Below are 23,132 nucleotides of genomic sequence, written 5' to 3' on the forward strand. Positions count from 1 at the left end.
CTGGCCCAGAGACACACTCTTTTCAATTCAGCATCAGCTGTGAGAACTACTGCACACTTAAGGGAAAAATAAGAGAGAGCATGGATGTGAATTTACAATGTAAATTACAAATTTACAATATGTGCATGTCATCTAGCGCTGCCTTTCCACATCAACAGATGTGAAGAACACACTTTCCCAGGTTAAGGGGAGGCTGGATAAATGTAGATTACTACAGCATCTCACCCACTGAGAGCATTATCACAGTGACAGGAACAAGGTGGCACATTGGGGCAGCGGGTTTGGATCTGTCATCTTCACCATCCTTGAAGGAAGTAATGTTGTGTTTCCTGTGCTCACCGATTTCATCACTGCCAACTACATCCAGATTTACAGTACTATTATTCTCAGTTGGCTCAGACATTGTATGCTTTCATATCAAATGCATACTTCTCTAGTTATCTTTCTATTCATTTATTTATGAATATTTTTTGACAAAGATACCCCAAAGATTTGGGGGTTGGACTAGATGACCTTTAAAGGTCCCTTCCAACCCAAACCACTCTATGAAAGATCTGAAACAGTGACTGATCACAGAAGTTTTATGAAAATTCTGATTTAAAATATCTTGCAGCAGATAATTTCTTAAGGACATATGCTTCACAGATACGCTCCGCTGTTTATATACAGAGCCAAAACAATGTATTTATGTTAAGGCCTGGATCTTTTTCATGAAAGGACCCGGTCAGTTCACAGCCGCCTTTGTTCAGGATGTCACCTATGCCCTACAGGAGGCTTCAGCTAACAGAACCCCATGCTGATCTGAACGGTAACCCATAAATAAAAGTATACCTATTTACAAACCACCAAAAGAAGGGCCATGTCTTTACTAAAAAAGTTAACATGTTTCATTTGCAAGACGTTTTCCTTAAATAATCCCCAGATAATTTGTGCTAGTAGTGTTGTACTAAACCTGAGAAGGAAAGATTAATAAATAAAGTTAATAAAAACTAAAAGTTATAGGAAAAGGAAAAGCCTAATAAAGCTAATATTTATTATTAAAATTTAATTTTAAATTTGTGACATAACTACAATAGAAGTATCAGAATCTTATTCACAATACAAAATATACCTATGGTATTTTATTAAGCTTTTGGCACAATGAAATTACAGAAGTCTAATGCTGCAGGATCATAGCTATTTTATTTCCAAGTGTCTTATAAATAGCCAGTTAAGATAAATAAATAAAGAAGCTATAAACCAAAAATAGTTAAGATAAATAAATAAAAAAATAACTTTTTTAGACATTTTTAATGAGCACTTGAGATAGATGTCTGATTCTATACGCTAAATTGTGAGCCAATTTTCACTTTTTGCCACAAAACAAATATGTTAATAACAATGCAAACGATTATGCTCTTCCCAAATGACTGAGGCCAGACATCCACTACAGTGAAAGTTTTCTTTGGCCTTTCCCAATGATGTCCATGACAAAAAGAAAACAAAACCAGGATTAAATAAAATTAAAAAAGAATTTAAAGCAGATTAAGAGAGATATACGAGTTTCTCTCCCACGTACAGAGCAAAACCAATTTGTTAAAAAAATATACAATAATAACAGTGCTATAGTTTAAAAATTAACTAATACTGAATGCAAACAGACAACTAGACAATTGTACACATGGAGAAAAAAGCATTTGAACCCTGTATTCAGTGTAGAGGTAAAACTATTCTCATCTCTTGGAGAGATACCATATATCTCCTACCTTGAACTGTAAGGAATCCAAATCGGTCACAACAATAAATATCATCTTTCATAATCACATGACCAAGTATCTGAGAGCAAGAACACCTTAATTAACCAGGTCATGACTCTGAAGTTATGTAGCAATTACACTGAAACTGAAAGATGAACAGGTTAAATGAACACTAGTGATTAACACTGCCCAAGAAGTTTAAACATTTAAAGATAAATGGGAGGTGTATCTGTATACATAGTAAACTAAATGACTAAGATTCTAGCTTCAGTTAATAAAGATACATCTACGATTCTATCAGTATAAAAAGACTCTAGGGATTTATTTCATGAAAGCGTAATATCCCCAATATCAAACAGAACTCCTGTTAATTTTTTTAATGTATTTGGTTTACAAAGAATAGTTACTTTATTTCTTGCAGATCTAAAATGGTAAGAAGGACTTCTTGTGAAGTATATGAAACTAATTCACAAAAAACTACCGACATTAGCAGATATCAATTGACTGAAATTGAATTAGCTACCTGAAATCCAGGCGTTTCCGTAGATCTCCTTGATGCTGAATGAAGGCATCTTTATAATAATTCAAACCAATGAATTTTTAATTTTCAAATACCCTCCTATTTATACTTCATAGATGACATCTCATTTAAACACAGTACTTTTCACATTTATTTTAATTTCTCCATGAACGCAGTGAAGTCCGATATCTGCTGAAGTTGTCTATATAAAGTCACTCATACTATGCTAAATAATTGTCTTGCCTGTGCATCCAGTGTTTGATATATTTCCATACAAATTCCTTCTTTCACACAGCAGATCTAAACAGCAAACAGACAATATTAACCCAGGTGCAAGGCCTTTTTCATTTAATTCCTTAACCTATCAATAAACTGTTCCTTGAAGACACTATCTAAATAAAGCTCTAAGTAAACAGTTGAGGAAAAAAAGAAAAACCACAAAAAACCCACAACAACCAAAAAAACCACCTTGGGAGGTTTGCGGCTTTACTCTATTACTAGCAATGTCTTCATTATTTATATATATAGACATCGGTTTCCAGCCACTGAAGCCAAATCTAGATAATTAAACATTTATACCATCCCCTGCTGTGCCATAATGTCTAACTGTGTCCAAAGAGTCCTAGGTGTGCTGTTACACACCTGGGACTGGAACAAGGAATTTGCTGAGCTACCTTTGATAAAGGTCTACACCTGGAACTTAATAGCACATGATATGGTTTCTGAATATTGCAACAGGTGGCAAATATAATTTACTGTCCAAGAACTGTTTCATTTTCTGGTTCCAGAATTGCAGATAGCTCTATTAATTTGAACAAAAATGAAAGCAAAAATTTATTGATGTGATAAAGTATATATTGTTATTACACTGTTTCCATACACATTTTAAGACTGGATTATTTTAAGATAGCTTGAAGAAGAAATTAAATCGAACATGGATCTATTTTGCACAGTTTGAAATTAAAAGATAAATTTCTAGTGCTATCAGGATGGGAGAAATAGTTAGCAAAATGAAAGCCAGCCCCTCTAATTCCACCAGGCTCTCTCTAAATCAACACTAATGCTTTTCCGAAATTCAGTACCATCTAACCAATTACCTGTAATTTCTGTACAATGAAATTACACCACCAGAACAAAGCTTACAGGAGTAATTAGTAACTTTTACACTGACTGTTGTAGGTGAACACAATATATAAGCTTTTGGGCACATAAACCTTTGCTCATCTGATATAGAAGAAGTACATATATGACTGTAAAAAGATTTTCAGATTTACTTACTCTTCTAGTTAGCTATCTGTTTGTTCTCAAGCAAGACACATCTCTGAGTGTGTTCTTCAAGCATGGAGCTTGCTAACAAAAGCAAAGTGTCACTACAGAGATAGACAAAACCCCATGTAGTCATTAGGTTCAACTAGTTAAGATCATTCTGAGGCTCCATCACGTCAAGAAGTTGTTTTATTTTTATTTTCCAGTTAAATTTGAAATACAAGAGAATCTGGAAAAAGAGACTGGCAGTTCCTACGACCACATGCTCCTTTCTTTGAACACTGTGAAGAGTATGCCATTGATCTGTGCATGGGCCAAAGGGCATTGTGATGAAGAAAAAAAAAAAAAAGAAAAAAAAAAGAAGATCACTCATTCCTTCCTCCTACCCCCCAGCTTCTCCAGCAGCTCACAGAAGTACATACAAAGTTGGACTACAATGTAGTGTAATCTCCCCGTTCCTTGCCTGTGATGGCAAACACAGAGTGTATCTTGGTATAATAGTAAGGCTGTCAAAGTTAACAACATGTGGGAAGAGATCTAATTCAGAGAAAACATTTGTATGCAAATTTAACCATCGGTATGATGCATTTACTATGTGTGCTCTTCCGCAGGGTTTCAGGCAAGTTTAAATCTGCAACTTTAATACGGTGTATGTATACCGACTACATTCTATTACATGTCACATCGTGACAGTCTTGAAAACAGTGAAAACAGCTAGGTAATATATTTGTGAATAGAGACCATGAGTTGACTGTGCAATCAGAGTAATTTCAACAGGGAGAAAAGAAGCAACTTAGTATTTAAATATATTTACAGAGTCCGTTTTACTTATGTTTTGCAATCCAACTCCAAGAGATAGAAGAGAGAAAAACCGTGGGCTTTCAGTGCCGTTTGTTAAAAGCACCTTCTGCTACTGGAGGTGCACTCTGGAGTGATGAAGGAAACAAGAGTGAGCTCTGAACACAGTAAGATAAAGGAGAGCAGCTTAGACAAATGGATACATGAGAAATAGGATCGGAGAACACCCTAGGACAAGTGGCCCAAGACAGGAAGGTCTACGTTGCCAACTCTCTGAATTACTTTCAGAGATCCCAATCTGAAAGACAATACTCAAGAGCTGAGGAAAATCATTAAACTTCTCACAGCAGAGATATCTCAGAAAACAATCCTAAATAATAGCAGGTACAGCAGGCTTTTGTCAGAGGTATTCTAACTCTAGGAATTATGCTATTGGTTTTGCAAGTCTCTCTGTAAAAAAGTTTTTTCCAAATTTCAGTAATCTGGAAATTAACATATTTTTTTCTTAAAAAAAGAAAACCATATCCTTTAGCACATACACAGCTGTGAAATCTCGATGAGACTCAGAGTGTGTTTCATGAGACACAAAGTCAGTCAGAGTCAAGTGACAAGAACACGGTAAGAGTTCACCCAAACAGATATTTTTCAATAGTAAGAAGGCAGTGGCAGGAGGAGCAACCTATGGTTTCGACAAATACTCAGCACATTTGTGCAATTCCAGGTGAGAAAGTTGTAGGACACTGTGGAGGTACAGATCTGCAACACACATGTTTTAGAAAAAATAAGATTCTTGGTAGGGGCCGGGACCTGTTCAGAAAGGCAGAAGTAAAATGAGAAAAACTTTCTCTCTTGTTTAACAGTGAAATTTCCACAAAATGACAGGAAGCATTCTCACTACAACCTTGGTCTCTCCTGTCTGGAATAATAATATTAATTACTCTGGGACACAGGGAAGGAAAACTGGGGAATAGGAAGTTTTAACTGTGGTAAGACAAAGGGAGGGAGAAAAATGCCCTATGATAATTGCTTTTGATCTTTTCTAATGTAATTTAAATAGAACTGTTTTATGAGACTTATTTGCTAAAAATAACTGCCATTGTCTGAACTCTGTCTAGGAATCTCAAAAATTATTAAACTTCAATTTAATGATTAAAGTTCAAATAAAACTCCAAAGTCAGTCAAGTTATTAGGGAAATTAACCAAGGAAACTATTCAGGAAATACATTTGATTCTGAATTTACTTAGAGAAGTCTTTGAGATGACTTTATAAAAAAAAAAAAAATCTACAGGTTCTTAAGACTGGTGAAGGCTGAAGACTTGATTTTTAATGACAAACTATTTGTCTGTGTCTTAAGTATTTCGAAATGCATAACATTACAAAGGTAGAAGACTGACTTCAGGAGTGTTAAATGTTTTATCCACTTCCACAGGAAATAAAGACAGAACGAGGAGGTAGTTCCCTAGCATGGCTCCTTAGGTTTATCCTTTACAAAATTATAAACAGTTCTGCTAAAGACTTTGATTTACCTGTAGCAGTTTAAAACAGTTTCCCCAAAAACAACTTCCTGAACCCACTAAAAGAGATGAAGGAACAGAGAAAGTATCAGAACCTCCTAAGACCAGGCCACTGACTTGCCCATTTCATGTCACTTGAAAATGACCACTTGAAAAACACGAATTGATGTATCTAAACCTCAGATGTCCACAACTAAACACTTTACAGGGATTTTATCAAAGTTTTAAAGAGCCAGATCATGACCAGCAAGTGAAGGAATCTAAATCAGAAGAAACCATGTTTTCTCCTGCCAATTGTTTCCAAAAACTTCCTGTATTAGGTTGCTTAATTATTTGTTTTCTCCAGAAATATCAGTGATTACTTTAAAGCCACTGCCTCCAAGGAAAGGCATGTAGTATATAATTTCATTTGAATTCAGGAAAACATTCAGTCAAAATTAAAATATTCTACTTCTTCTTCACTATTTGCAATGAAGAGATGTTTTTACACAAACTGTATTGCACTTGTTAGTTATTTTTAATTAGACCTTCCATGATCTTTGATGATATAGCCGTACAATTTCATTACTCTAGCTAATAGTATCGCTCATTTTAATGAAGTTATTTGGTTAGGAATATAATTGTCAAAATCTAAGTAAAAGGAATATGATCCTGTGAATCTTTAATTTTTGAAATAAACTTCATTTCAATCAGCCTTAATAGGCTCTGGTTTCTGAAAGGGCATTCCTCTACCTCGTAGTCACATTTTGATTGAATAATAATGACACAAATGCAGGAAATCCTTTAAAATGTACCTTTGTTATTTAAAGAAAAAAAAATCCAGAACATGGAAAAAAAAATCTCTAATCACACTATTTTTTAATTTAAAAAGTCAATGGTTTCCTTCTCAGAGGTGATCTTATTCTTTTATAACTCAACATAAATTATTCCTTTCTGACACATTTGGGTCTGCATTTTGCAAAAGTACTTCTTTATGTACTGCGATAGCAAACTAACGAAGGACTGGGGCATTCATTAGTCATTCCCAAGTTCTGTGTGGAAAAAGGCACAGTGAGCTTTATACTCCAAAGTGGTATTAGTATGTAATATGAGTTCCCTTCCGTGCATGTTTAATGGTGCAACTACAACATTACAACAGAGCTAGAACTCACGTCCAACTCCGTTCCCCCCACCGTCAATAGCACCAGCAGACTGGCATACGATTGTCACAATCATTCAACACCAGGTGCTGTCCCAGCTTTTCCCTACAGTCTTAATCTTTATCAAAAGATGTGACAAGATTTCTACAGGGGACATACTAAAACGTCTTTCTTCTCTCTAACTCCTCACAGACCTGATGCTTTGAATACGCCTCATTTCTCCAAATCTGTGCTGTTTAATTTGGTCAACATACCACCAAGAGTCATCAAGTATCTATAGCTTTATCTAGGAGCACTGTAGATTGTGCTTGCACATTCTATGGTTACAAAATACAGAATAGGTGTCTTAAGAAATACCGGAATTCACAGCTTCTCTGATGTGCTAACACCGGAAAATTAAGGATAATTTTAAGGATTCTCTTAAATGGGTTGACCTATTGATAAATGCTGTATCACACTAAATTAAAAAAAAAAAAATCCTGTTTATATTGAAGTATCTGTTTTGATGATATCTGCATAAAATATAGAGATTGCTTGCCCACTAGTAAAAATAGATCCTAAAAGGTAACAAGAGCAGATGGCTTACTTCTGTATGAAGCAATGTATTTCTGAACCATACGTGTGAGTCAAATGTGAGCCTTGACACTGCTATCAGTAAGAAAAAAATTACATTTCTGTGTATACATTCACTAGATGTACATGAACGCTAAAGAATTTCTTTAGTCCATCTAATATAAGAACTCACTTGCCAAGCACTACAGGGCAGGTTGCTTTTGCAATTGCAATTCTTTATAATACACTAGAGATTTTCAAGGAAGAGCAGATTTACACTAGTTCAGGTAGTTTTCTCAATTGTTTTTTGTTTTTTTTTTTAAATAATCACATTTAATTTGGTAAAATATTGAAATATATCCAGGCTTATTCTCAAATTCAGATTTATACTATCTTTTCCAAACATAGGTAAAATAAAATCAGATTAAAATATTTATTGTAGGTGTAATATTAGCAAGACAAACACAGTGTCAGTGACATGCATAACGTCTAACATTATTTCAACATTATGCTCAATACAATATGTGCACTGCATTTTAGGAATGCCTGCATACCATTTAATTTAGAAAACATTTTATATGCTAATGGATAACTCCAAGACTTTTCTGGCATATTCCTAAATGTTAAAAAGAAATATGTTTTCTTAATGTTTACTGGTATCTAGTTGTATTGTCATTAAAAATGAAAACTCAACTGCCATGCTAAAAAAAAGTTACAAGCTAAAATGTTTAGTGCACACATATCAATGATACAACCATCACTACCACAGGGCGCCAAAATTATTTTAATTACTTTATGCCACTCTGTTAAAAATCACTTGTATTTTTTTAAGAGAAACACCTACGAGACCATTACCTATTTCATTTTTTTTAATTGTGCACATATCATATTGCAAAACTAAAGGCAGAGTAGGGGCATGCTCATGAAAGCTGCAAACAGAGAGGAATAGCATGCATAATGTTCACAACGACTCACAGACTGTTAGTAAATTATCTGAAAAACAGGTAAGCTTCTCATGCCAAACATTGCTTTCATTTTCATGACAGTAACTCCCCTTGCCTTCAGCAGGAATTACACCTGTGTAAATGAAAGCAAAGGTAGGCCAGGAAATAAGTCTACCCATAAAAGAAAAGAACTTTAGACAGAGAAAAGGCTCTAACCACTTTGTCCTCCTGGAGTTCATATCCACGAAAGCAAGAAGGAAAGGACAGAAAAAAAAGACAAAGAAGGAAAGAGTCACTTTCATTCTGAAAGCAAGCAGTAGTATTTGTTAGTAAAACAAACAAACAAATATAAAAGGAATTAGTATATATCTGTCTCACTTCCCCTAGTAGTGAAGATCTAGTGAAAAATATGTCATTTTAATAATTTTCGTAATCCTTTCATGCATTAAATCGAGACGATTTTATATCTCCAAGAAAATATTTGTACAAAAAAACTTGCACAAAGAAAATTATTTTCCTAAAAATAATTTAGGATTCATGTCCTAATTACCTTAATAAAACAAAAGGGGCATCTCATAAAAAGGATGCAGAATTTAGATCTACATGCCTTGGACCCCAGTATTGCAAAAGATTAGCATGCATCAACGCTCTGCATTTGCAAAGAGTCCAGTGAAATGAAGAATGTTTGTTTACTACAGCCACATACAGGGTATGCAGAATGGCATAACTACATGTTAGTCATTCAATGCATCTTTAAAATAGTAGTTTTAAAGCATAAGTAGACAGAGTTTGTCACAAGTGTTTACTGTATGTCATGTCAGATCTGTATTATTTATACGTTCTTTTTCATACCCATAAATATTAAATACAAACATTCCCATTGATCATTATTTTCCTTGAAGGAGTTGTCTTTTTAGCTGTCTAAAATTGTAAATGGAATAATACTTTAAAAAAAAAAAGTTAGAAATGCCTTCAGTCAAAACTATTTCCCATTTTTGTGAATGAAGAATGATGATTTTTTCTGGTATCTTAATTTCACATGCCAATGCAGAGACTAAATCTAGACATGCAATTAAGCACTAAGTCGTGTTGGAAATACAACTGTTCACCAAACAAGGGTGACGACTCATTTTATAACTTTGTTGTTCGGATACCTATATGACATGTAACTTTATGCTCCTGTGCTCCTGTAGAAGTTTTAGACTCCCCCCAATACTAGACACACAAACAAACAGGAGGGAATACAACAGAGGCCAACCAGGGCAGTCAGGGCACTAGAGCACACGATATACAAGGAGAAGCGGAGGGAGATGGCTTGTTTAGCCAAAAGAAGGCTGCGGTAGGGAAGGGTGAGGGAAGAGGGGAACTACTTGCATTCCTCAGCTACTTAAAGGTGAGCTATAGGGAAGACAAAGGCAGAATTTTCTTGAAGATGCACAACTCATGGACAAAATGCAGTAATCCAGGGATTGGATTGGATGTAAGAAAAAAACCAAAATCATAAGAGTGGTTAAGCACTGAAAGAAGTTGCCCAAGGAGGTTACAGATTCTCCACCCTTGGAGATTTTTTACAACTCAGTTGGACAAGATCTTGAAAACCTGGTCCAACTTTGAAGTTAATCCTGCTTGGAGCGGGAGATCGGTCTAGATAACCTCCATAGGTCCCATCTGACCCAACTTATTGTATGATGATCCTATATACAGTGGTAAAAGATTAAAGCATTTTCAACGATGCTACAAGTTTCACTGGCATTCTCAGTTATACAAAGAGGAAATATAATTGAAAGCTATCTAAATCAAAGGACTCCTCAGCATTAGCACTCACTGTGCAGAGACGTATTTATCTGCACAGCATAAGGTGCTCTGCTACTTTCCTAGCAGGACTCCTGTCCCACTGCAATAATATTTTGAGTGGAAACATCTAGTCTTTGGTTTCTCATCCTCACTTCTGAAGAAGATAAAGATTTTAAATACAGTAAACTTAAAAAAAAGTAAAGGTAGCAGGTTTCACAAAAAATGGGAAACAGACACAGTGATATTTCAAACTAGAAAAAAGGAACATCTCTAAAACAATCGATAACAGATGAAAAATGTAGATATTAAGTAGAAGAGGTTAAAACTTATAGAAGGTTTTAAAAGGGGCAAGATCCTTAAGAAAACAAATTTTGACATTAAAAGTATCTTGACTATTCGATTTTTTTTTTTTAATCATATAGCTTAGCTTACTGTTCTACCTGCCTAGGCTGACTATTCTTTAGAGCAGAATCACCCATTTCTAGCACAGTCCTTAATGTCTTAATAACTTAACGTTTTACCTTCTGTTTTTCATATCCTACACTGCACCACTATCCCTGAAATTTTAAAACAGACTATAAATAAGGCTCACAACGTTTCAAGAAAATGCTTAGAAGTTGTGCTATTTCCTTATAACTTTCACTGTACAAGACTCATAGTTGGGTCATTTGATGACAAGCAATATTATGTGTAGTATTCTCCTCAAAGATACACATTGAAGCGTGGGACAAAAGGCAACAAATACATGTCGGAACATGGGAAATTCAGATCAGATATAAGGAGATTTTTCTTCTGTTTTTTAATCATGAGAGTGGTCAAGCACTGGAACAGGTTGTTCAGAGTGGCTGCTGAATCTCCACCCTTGAAGATTTAAAACTCAGCTGGGCAAGGCCCTCTGAAAACTAATGTAATTCAACATTCTTTGGGCAACAGGTTGGATGAGATGGCCTCTGGAGGTCCTTTCCAACCCAATTATTCTACAATACTTTTTCCTCACTCATGCTGAAAATCTAGCTATATTATCCCTTTTTAATAACTTTATCCTACATACAATACATCTACACATATTTAAACATCCTGTTTTGTCATATGGATTTCTTTCCCAATTTTATTTCTATCCCAAAACCAATGATTAATATAATTTATCTATTGTCCTGACTACTTTTATGCTGTTCTAACATAGTATTCCAGTATAACCAAATCATGTTATAATTATATATAGAAAATTTTACCTATATAATTATTCTAACAGTCTTCTGCAAACACACAGATGATCTGCACTTGTTCATACTATTAATTATGTTCTAATCTATTTTTTCCACTCACTAGTTTTCTCCTAAGATATGATAATTTTTAAAACACTTAGGAGGAGTAAAACCATAATACACAAGAGAAAATGTAAATTCAGACAAGAAAAGTAAATTCAGATGACAACATAAGGGAGTATGCATACGAACCAGTAATAGAGACAACTCGGAAATAAAAAATTTAAAAGACAAACACAAATTCTTACTACAACACTTATAGATATTTTAGAGAGCACAGTTTAAGAGTTTTAAGATCATTTTTCTAATATCTACACTTGTGCCATGAGGTTCTAATGTTAGAAACTATTGGCTCATAAATATTGATCAGGTAATACTGTTCTGTTACATTACTGTCTCATTTTGTCAGATCTTACTTTGTGTTCAAATCAAGAGTTTCCAAAAATCAAACTTAACTTTAATCTGCAAAGATAAAATACGTACTAAAACACATCCTAATATTGTAAGCAAGGAGAACGTACCAACTCATTTCCTAAACTCTCAGACTGTATTAGTGAAAATCATGGTTATTCAGTAATTCTCATGTATCAAAGATATTATCAGTAGAGACATCTCACTCTGTTAGCTCAAATGATATCCCAAAATACAAACACCACTTAGGCAACAATTAAAATAATATATATATACACATCTATTTATAAACTGTATATTAAAAGAAGATGAACGATTTCTCTTAGAAATTAATGGCATAATGAAGAGTCTCAAACTCCAACACAAAGCAGTAATTCCAAAAATTGGTGGATTTGAAAGTGCAGTTAAGATTCCAAATCCTGTCATTCACACTGTGATCATAACAGTAATCAAGTCTTGGTTCACACAATCTGCCTATGCTGAATAACCTCCAGGATGAAGACTCTCCTTTCAGAAACAGGCTATGAAATATGAAGATATGTGAAGTTCAAGACAAGCTGTCACGCTTTACTAGACACCTAAGACTACCTCCAGCTTCTCAGCTGCCTCCCTCACATTGCTGTCAAACATTCTTGAGTTCATAGTAGTATAATTTAAGCAGTGACATGACTGACCATATGAGAGACAGTCTAGTCAGTCATTTCAATAGCAAAGGCATTTAAGAAATTACTCAATTCAGTTCTCAAAGAACTGATGCTAAAAAAGCAACAAGTCAGTCAGACTTTGGTGGTATTTGTTCTGTTGCTTTACTATCAGTTTTATGGGGAAAGGCCTTAATGCCATGAATATTCAGACACACAAAAATGTTAGCAAAACAACTGTAATTCCATCCCATACTCAAAATAAATCTAGAACGAGTCAATATCTACACCTTATCCTTTTAAAAAAAAATCTGTTAGAAAGTCAATCTGGCATCTGACTGCATGAGCCAAAGCGACTCTTCAAGACAGTATTTCTTCACCTTAAGTGCCTAAAACTATCCGTTTGTCTAAGATTATCAGTTCTTCATTGTGCCAGGATCATAATAACCTCTAAGGTTTTTGAAAGCTTTGAAACAGTGAAGAGTTCAAATGTGCCTAGTCTCTGCTGAAATTGAGACCATCATGTGCTGTTTAATGAGATTCGAAACAGCTGCCAAATGAAAATAGTTTCAAATAAAAAAAATTAATAACAGAAATAGTTTGTGCAATTGTCATTTGAAGGGACTGATCATATCCACATAGTTTGTATTGAAATCACAAGGTTCTTTTGAAGAATCAAGAGAACCCAAGGTGTCAATACAGAAACACAGATTCTGAATATCGGTTCTGCTAGGCATCTCTGCAACAGAAGTTTACAGGCTGGAAAGGAGCAATATCTCCTGGATCAAAATGATTGTTGTGGCAAGGTTCTTACTCTTACTATTAAATGCAGCAATTTGAAGGAGTGTTTTGCTGGGACAGCGCACTTCTATACTGTCCAGGCACAAGCAGGATCAGCAGCTTGGGGAGGGCCAGGAGCAGGGTACAACAGGTGACATGAGGCAAGCCCACCTACAGGGTTGTGTCCCACAGCACGCATGCAAGAGGAGTAGAGTACGGTCCGGAACTGTAACTAGGGTCAGCAAAGAATTCAGGTCCCCAGCAGGTCCAGGTGATGAAGCAGAGCCAAGACCTACAGATTCGGGTCAGTGAGGGACCCGGACAGGCAGCAGCGCGCCTCAGGCAGGGACTGAGGTTGAGTGCCTGAGCCGAAAGGCGGCTCCCAGGCGAGGGGGTGGAGGTTCATAGCAGCCCCTTCTCCCACAGCTCTTTTCCCAAGGCTCATCCCAGGTTACAGCCACCACATCAGAGCTGCCCGTGAGCACAGGCGGCCAAACCCCGTTTGGAGAAGGAGTAGGGGATGGTACTAAGGACCGTGATGCGTACTGGCTGAACCGTAGTCCTGGTAAGTTTGGGTATAACTTTTGAAAGAATAAAGAGGCTGATCACCTCAAATAAAAAGGAGTTGATCATTGTTTAGAGTAGTCTTACCAATCATAGATGTTCACTGTGGCATTAACATTGCTTTCATATAATCAGGACCAGATTTCAGATTGGAAGTCTTAAGTACATTTGATAATACAAACTCTATTCATGGAGAGACTGAGAGGTGAAATTCATCCTAATTAGAAGGACAACTTTTACAGCCTCTGGTTGTGAAATTTACAACTTTACACTTTACAACTTCTAAATAAGACATTGTCTTTCAATAATTTAGCATCTGACTTTCCCGTCTTTCAGATATATTTGTACTGAGATTCTCCAGAAAGATGATCACAGTTGTGAGTTATCAGATTTTACAGGTGTTACATGCAGTGGACTGAAAAGAAAAAAATTAAAAGAAACCCACACTTGGTTCACAGAAATCCTTTCCCTAAATTTGCAACGTCACATGTCTTTTCTAGAGAAATGCAGAATCAAACCATGTCCCCTAACGACCAACTTATTTGTATGCGATAGGATATCACTGAGTTTATCTCAAATCCTTGTGACTTAGAAATCCTGACTGCGACAGACTAATTCTTTGGTTCTTGCCAATTGTCAACAGAATGAAATGGATTACACATTAGCAGAAGCATGCTAAAATGTTGGTTGGTGACTCCATAGGGATGGGCATGGTGCAAGTCCTGCAGTTAGAAACATTCAACAAAGAGAGAACTTGATGTTTTTCTGAAAAATCAAACATAGCCCAGAGAAATAACCAGAATGCAAAGCTTTCACAGAATCAGAGGGAGCTGAGAGAAGTTCCCTACTTAGACCTTATGTGTTTCACATGCAGTTGCTGGGTCCTGTAAAACAAGTGAAAATCTCCTACTTCTACTGTTCAAAGACAAAGAGAGAAGGATGTTTCAGTGGCTGCAAGTGATTGCAAACACTCTGAAAGAAGGTATTCAGCGTGTATCAAATTAAGTTTTCAGACAAGTGTTGTTTTCTTCCTCTACAAGTGAAATGTGGGTTTATTGAATTGGCATTCTGAGCTGTTGAAATTTATATTCACTGCACACAAAGTTATATCTATCTGGAAGCTTTATTTGTCCAATATTTTAGCATGTAAATTTCTCAACTGCATAAATGTCATTCTACAGTCTATTGCCTCATTCAGTGTGCATTTCCTTATATAAATCAGTATATAATAAAAAAAAGCAGTATATTTTGTATATCAGTGGTACCTATATTACCAAGAACGATTATTGCTTGCTGTCATGTGTTTTGTTATTTCAGTTTTAATCAATCTGAAATTGTTCGTAAACACAAAAGATGACTGTTCAAGGTCCCTTTCTCCCATGAAATTTAAGCCCCCATCCTGGCTGAAAACTCCGTTCACTAAGATAATAGGCAGTACAGAAGCAGCAGTACCACCATTATTAATTTTATTTGTTTGATCTAGAAGGAACTCGCACATAATGATAATTTTTGTACAACCTGAACTGAATTTTAATGCCTATATTTCAGGCACTGTAATTAAACTGAAAAAGGAATAAATCATCCAATCATTCTGAGAATCCTAATTTAATGCTCTGAAACCAGTCAAACGTTTCCAAGCTCTGCTCCTACTCTTGACCATGAACCTCGTAAGCAGTAGTCCTCCTTGTGACCTTTGAAAGAGAAGTGTTCTTTGCAATTCTACATCATCTGAGATGCGTGCTGCTAACACTGGTCTGTACTAAACTATTTAGTAGCAGAATCTCGTGTAAACAGCATGAATTTGGCTTGTAACTTGATATAATGAAAAAGATCACAAACAGATCAAATGGCTCCATCGAAGAACATTTCAGAGAGTTTAAGAATCACCTTATACAAGGTCCAAAGCAGACATGTACAACCTGTCAAAAAATGTCTACAAAAGCCAAAGAAAATCTAGCACAGTTAAAACAGGAAGCTATTAGAAGTCATCCTTCAAGACGTTGAAGTTGTATCCATTAAGGAAAATGGAAAAGAATGAATTCTGGTAAATTCTGGTAGACCAAAAATAATTTTCATGGAATAAGGTGTATAGGCATAAAAGAGATCATAAATAGGAGCCTGCCACAGTCTGTGTCTGAATTAATTCTTTTGTATTCATTTTCAGGGTGATTAGAGACATACTTCCTCTAGAGAATTATTTTATGCAGAATCAACTGGACGATATACTTCGAACTGATATTTCAGAAAGAGAAACTATAAAGTGAATCAATTAAAAAAAATCTCTAACAAATCTTTAAAATCAGATGATAATCGGCGTAAAACATCTCAAGTCTAAAATATGTAACTATTAACCATAATACAGAGTCTTTCATTGACAAGAAGAATAAAAGGTGGCAAATATAATGCCAATGCATTCATTTTTAAGGAATTTCAGTGTTAAATCAACTGAATAATAGAAAAGTGAGTCTGACATGCTCATTGGATGGATTTATAGAAAGCAAATTAGAGAATAAAATTAGCAACATATGAATAAATTATGATAAAATGTGGGAAAGTCAGAACGGTTTTAGTAAAGAGAATTCATGTCTGTTACATGTATTAGAATTCCTTCAAGGGCTCACAGAGAAAGTGAGTAAATGGGATTTGTTCATACTGCTGAGTTGGGCTTCCAGGCTTTTAAAGAATCTCAGCTGCCATGGAATAGGAATACATTCATCCATGAGAAAATTAATTAAAAGACAAGAAGAAAAGAGCAGGAATAAACGGACAGGGTTTCTCAAGGGAGAGGTATCACCAGTGAAGCCTCACAGGGGATCTGTCTGGAGATATTCTGTCCAGCATGTTCATAAATCATCTAGAACAGAAGTGAATGAGAGACAGAAAAGCTTATTTATCACACTAAATTATCAACATTAGTAGTAAAAAAGCCAACTGAGAAGAGCTGCAGAACAGAGTCACAATACCGAATGGAGAAGTCAGCTTACAGAAAGACAAATTTAGGCTGGACAGTAAGAAAAGCTTCCTACGGTGAGGATGGTGAAGCAGTGGAACAAATGACCTAAGAGGCTGTGGAAGAATCTCATTGGAAATCTATCAAGAGAAGCCAGACAAATATCTGCCAAGTTCACATGATCAGTGCCAAAGACAGTCTAAATGATGTATCAGAACATTTCATTAGGAGATGAAGCCTTCCTCCTAATGCACTTTTTCTGTGTTTCTCAGTACATAGACATAATGACTCAAATACCTGTCCTGATTGCCTTTTACAATCAGATGAAATTAATACAGAAATTATCATATCTCTTATTACCAGTAACATGATTTAGTTACTTATAAAAAGCAATAAAAATGTGAGCTTACTGAAGGAAAAATTTTAAAATTACCTTAACAAAATCCAAGGCAGTTTGAGAGATTTACACATAATGTCAGTTATTTATATCAGGAAATAGCAGATTATTTTATACTTTGTCAATCAAAAACTTGAGTCCATTATTTAAGCCTACCTTTCAATCTTGGACAAAGAAATACATAACGTTTATACGATTGTCTTCTACCTTCCAAAAGATAATATTTGCAGATTGCATGGTATTTGCAATTATCAGAAAAAATATATTTATGGAAATAAATAATGCTGAAAATATTATATTAATAAATAATTATTACATTATTGTATTGATTTACAAAATAAGTTTCCACAAAAGACCAGCATAAGACATCTTAAACATTGTCATGAACATTCTACAACTGTCAGAATCTGAGAAAGACGTGTATCAGATGTGAACATTTTATCTAAAATGTTGAAATAAACTGATCTCAGAATTGTTTTCCGTGACAACTTCAGTTGTGCTAAATTTTTTACTCTATGATCAAACATATTAAAAAAATCAGATTTCTGTTTTACCTGTTGTTATACAATAAACACCAGTATACTAGTTGTAACTCTATCTTGTTAGTGCATTTAATTTTTTCCTAAAAGTACTTTGACGTATGCATGCGTATTTATATGTACATATATATAATATATGTGCATTTGTGTAATAGATAATAAACATTTTAAAACTCCATAATATATTGTATATACTGTTCTAACACTAATTTTACAATAATTTTGTACAGAAGAGCCTGGGCACGAAGAAAAGAAACTAATCCTTGCTCTAACTTGCAATAATCAGTCTCTCAACATGAGCGTCACTAGATCGCCAGGTATACAGCCCTGTCTCCAATACCGAGATTCAATCCTCCAGTCAAAGAATTCTATTTTCATGAGTCTGTTAGTAGAAATGTGGCACGTATTAACTTAAAAGCCACAGTCCCAAATCCACCTGCAGATGGAAGTTATTTGAAATGAGGACAGATGTTTTAGAAGCCCCTAAAGTAGATATCATTACCTCCTTAACGGAAACCCGCGTCCGTAGCTAGGGGATTTGAATGCATAAGCAATGAGATGCTGAGTTTACAAGCAGCTTGTTACTGAACTTTCATAACTCCATACCTTATTTGACCGTAAAGACACTCTTCCTCCACAGCGCGCGCAGAATTTCGTTTGGCAATATGAACAGTTATGGCCACAGCCATCAGCAAATTTTGTTTTGTGGCAGATGCCACAGGTTGGGGCATCACCCTTCTGCTCCTGCTGCTGCTGTGATTCTTCACCCATCTTCTTCACTTGCTCCTTATACATTTCAAACTGCTGATGTAATTTTCTGCAGAAGAGAAGAGATCGTTAACAGTTGTTTTATTTAAGCCCACAAATACTTTGCAATCACTAAATTGCAATTTCAAAACACAAATGAGAGATAAATACTGTACTAAAGAAAATATAATTAATGATGCTTCAGAAGCGTAACACTTAAGAATTACTTCTTTTTCACTGTAGCTAAACTCTAGGAGGAAGCCCAACACTGATAACAGCAGCACACAGTCCAGCTGTTGCAAAGAAAAGTAACTTTGCTTTAGGATGTGACCAGCTGTTAGCTGCAAACACAACAGTAAAAAACATGGGCTGAGTGATCCAAGAGCCCATGGCACTAGACAATAAACTGGTTAGTAGTAGAAAAAAAAATATCTTATTTATTCTTCCAAGTGTACCTTTACTTAATTCCACCAGACAGATACAAATAAATCTTCTCTTGACATAGCTTATCTTCATTTATCCAACAATACTGCACAGAACAACGATTCTAAGAAGTTTTTTAAAATCACTTTTCAAGCACTGGGTGCAAGCCCATGACAAGTTACCTCTAACAAGTTCTTATAAATCATTTAAGCCATTCATATCATAATATATGTACTGCCATTCCATGCCGAATGTACCTTAGGTGTAAAATCAGGACAGTAGTTTCAGACACACACACACGTTACCTTCCATTCCCAGGGCACTAGGAGCACATTCATAGTCAGCTGCCATGTGCATGCAGAACCGCAATGATTCTTTCAGGCACGCTACTCCGTTCGTATTTCTGAGCCCCCAATAATCACATCTCCATATACAAAAGTTAAAGCTCACTACGACCAAAGTTACAGATACACTTCATGTTCCATAATGGCAGATTTTTCTCAAAGTCCCTATTTCTGAAGGCAAATAATGTCATGGGAAATTTAATTTTCATGGTAAAAAGTTATATTTTTTTAGCTCCTCTAGTTGCTGAAAAAAGCTGGAAAATGTGACATAGCATATTGTAAGAGATTAAAATGCAAAAAGAAAACAATAAGAACTTTGATCTCTTTTTTGTTTTTATCTGTGTGATTTAAAGGGGTCTGAACAGCGATCTTTAAATTCTTAGCATGGAATTCGACTCACCTGATTTTGCTAATAGGACTGTAAATTTTAGCAATCTAAAAATTATTAAAATAATTTAAGCAGGTTTTTTAGCTCCCTGAATAGACACAAGCAAAACCTCCAAAATGAAGCATTTTCTATGAAACATTAAAATGGTATACTTAGCCAAAACATTACAAGTGCAAAAGAGATTTATTTTTCTTTGGAATTATCCTTCCAGAGTTTCTTGAGATGAGGTTATTACAAAACACACATGAAGCCTAAGATAGACCAAAGCATAACCTCATGGGGGAAAAAAATAAATGCAGAAGACCAACTTCCTTAATGCAGAAATATATCCTTTATATAGTTCAGAAATAAACTTATTTCATCAGAAGTGTCGGAGAGGCTCTTACCAACACAAATATTACACCGAGTCAGTTAAAAATTATCTCAACCAACTATTTACCACGCATATTCACATATACGGCAAGAATTGTTGGGATTTGCTTTGTTTTTTCAGGAAAACTCCCCTAAAACGGTACTTTACATTATAGGATAGAGGAGTTGTAGGAACTCTCTCCCTCAGGCGACACAGGAGTCTGGAGGCATGCCTCCTCTTCTTGCACCAAAGCGAGAGCCTCGAGCTCTCAGCTGCCACTGACCCTCTTCCAGAAAGAAGGAAAGCAGGGTTACTTCATGGTGCTCATGTGTCATTTTTCTAATCCTCCTGCTCTTGCCACTTGAGTTCGACTCCGAGTCCACAGGCCATCCTCAAGACATAGCAGTCGCATGTTTTTCTCTCGCTTTCAGCCCTTTTCCACCCCGACATGGGCAAGCCTCCTGGCCTGTAGCAGAGCAGTGAGAGGGGTCATGTCTCTGGCCTCCACGAGAAGGACGTGAGTGTCGTCCTTGCCCTAGCAGGAATTTGTGGAGTCAGGGGGAAGCGGCTTCCTCTGCCTTCTCACTGGGACAAAAAAAGAGTTCACTGTTGACTATTGAATGGGGCAGGACACGAGCTACTAATAAGAAAGAGCTGAATGAAGTTGAGAACAATATTTGGAAATCTGGGAACGTGGCACATTTCAACGTTTTACACTGACAACAGTGTATAATTGGTAGTTGGTAGTCTGGCCCGTTTCCATCAATAACATATGTAATCTCTGAAACCTTGCTTGCCTTTTAATTTTGCCAAACATTGCGTTCTTCATTTAAAGCATATTATCTATGCTGAATTTCAAGTTTATTTTAGGTTACGTTCAGTTTTGTGGCTTCCTCATAATCTACAGCCTTTGTTTGTATGATTATTCGCTTACCAGTCTCACTGATGCATAAAAAGCACAAGCCTTTTGCCAATTCTTAAGCCCCATGTACTGAAATAATTTCACTTTTGTTTCCTCTTGGGTACAAGAATCTATGTAAAGGCCACAACTTTTGCCTCAAAGTATAAACTTTTCAAGGTTATACAGAGCAGTTTTCTAAAACCCTTGTTCTAGCAGCAAACAAATTATCGTCTGCCAAAATAGTTTGTTATTACATCTTTTACTGTTCCAAGAAAAATACTACATGTATTGATAGCTGTCAGAAAAAATTAAACACAGAAGACTAAAAATCTATTAAATAATCAGTTATACACAACATGTGTTCTACTTACTGTGCAGAACCACTGGAGATGAATACACATACTTGAAACCAAATACAAAGTATTCATTTTAGGAAATCCATAAAAAACCCAACCAAACAAAAAAAGCCCCACAACTTTCTGATCTATTTTATAGATATATAATTATTTTTTTATCATCTAGTCTGCAAAGGTTTAAGCCAAAAACTAAACTAATAACTTGCAGCAATAATGAGGTGGTTAGAATAGCACAGTATTTGAAGCACATTTAGTAAAAATTGTATAACATATATTTTTCGGAAAACGCGATGCAAATAAAACTCCATTTTGTTCAAGTTGTCTGCACTCATGTCTCCACTCAGAACATTGCTGCCTGAGAGGGCTCAGGAGTTCAGTTACCAGGGAAGTGAAAGTACGGAGTAGCAAGGCAAACTTCAGAGCCTGGACCTGAACTCAGGTATCCCAAGAGTACGACTTCCAGTCCCCATGCTCCAGCGAGTCGCTCTGGCAATGCAAGTGGCCAAGATCCGTGCTGCAAGACTGAAAAACGGGCTCTGCGGATGAGCTGCATTTTAGGCCAAAATGCTTATCCGTACTACGAATCTTATTCTTAGGCATGATAGGGGTTTTTTGCCTGTAAACCCAGAAAATTGCATCAAACCATATAGTAACAGAACATTTAAGCAGAAAACTCAGCAATGCATACCTATAACCCTTATATTTGTGTATTTTGACAATGGCCTCAACAGCACACGCCATCTATCTGTACTGATGCAAAATCTCTCTCCTTTTCTACATTCTACATTGCAAAAATACAAGTATCCACTTTAATAACTGCTATAAATTTTAGAGGAAAAGAAGTTGGTATAAGTTTATGCAATCGCCTAATGATAATGAAAAGTTAGGCTGGAAAATTGATATTTAAATTCTGCTTATTTTCCTCTCTTGTGAGAATGAGTTCCCTGAATCACACTCATATCAGCTGGAAGTTACAGTGGTGAAGTTCATGAGGCTTATATGACTAAGTCAAGACTTTTTTTTGTACTGTACTGTACCCAAGACAGCTGCATAGGGGACTTTTCAGTGTCGAAAGCAACTGTTTGTAAGAGCTTGGATTGCTCTGTCAAGGTCAAGAAAGAGTTTCTATTGGAATACTTGCTTTGTTCTGGAATGGAGTTAATTTAATTTTGTTTATTCTTGGTTCCCCACACCTTTCTGGAAATTAGAAAATTCAATATCAATCAAAAAGCAGCAGTCCAGGGGGGGTCTGATGATCCATGAGCTACTGCCAAAGGCGAGTGAAAAAAACAAGTCTGATGTCTTTTGTTGTTACACAGAAGTTTCTCCTGTTCTCCAAAAACGCCCACAAAACTTTCAGCTTTTTACCAAAAAAAAAAAAAATCCTTAATACTGACAAGAAGTTCCAAAACCATTCCTGCCTTCCAAAAGTTCACTTAAATGTTTCTGAAATTTCCAAAGCTGCTTAAAATCTGCCACTAGAAGGGGGACTGTTAGGCAAGTATCCAGGATGTTGAGGCCAGACGTAAATGTAGCAGCCACTTCTCATTTCCTGGCTACACTTCTCTCAAAGTTTTATTACTGATTGTAGCCCATGCCTCATTTCCTATTCCCAGGCACGGAGCACGGATGTGGCTGGAATCCAGGCTTCAAAAAGGATTTGTTCGCTTTCCGTTCTGCCAAGTCCATTCATTCAATGATTTTTCTGCCTGGTGGCAATGACTATCTGGTAACATACAAAGTTCTTCCCTGTGCTGTATTAAACACTTAATGCTTTCTACTTTTACAATAGTGCTAGCTAACCAATCAC

The 23,132-nt window shown here is 35.9% G+C and overlaps 1 protein-coding gene across 38 annotated transcripts in view; it reads right to left on the reverse strand.

Annotated features, from left to right (window-relative positions):
* Nucleotides 1-23,132, reverse strand: part of RIMS2 (regulating synaptic membrane exocytosis 2) — a 502,429-nt gene that overhangs the window by 376,316 nt on the left and 102,981 nt on the right. For all 38 annotated transcript variants that reach the window (XM_054816636.1, XM_054816657.1, XM_054816622.1 and 35 more), the window contains exon 2: nt 18,418-18,628. In XM_054816636.1, coding sequence (XP_054672611.1) covers nt 18,418-18,606 — 189 coding nt within the window. In that variant the 5' untranslated portion in view covers nt 18,607-18,628. The remainder of the gene's footprint in view (nt 1-18,417; nt 18,629-23,132) is intronic.

The sequence above is a fragment of the Grus americana genome, chromosome 2 (genome assembly GCF_028858705.1).
Source record: "Grus americana isolate bGruAme1 chromosome 2, bGruAme1.mat, whole genome shotgun sequence".
NCBI classification, from domain to species: Eukaryota; Metazoa; Chordata; class Aves; order Gruiformes; family Gruidae; genus Grus; species Grus americana.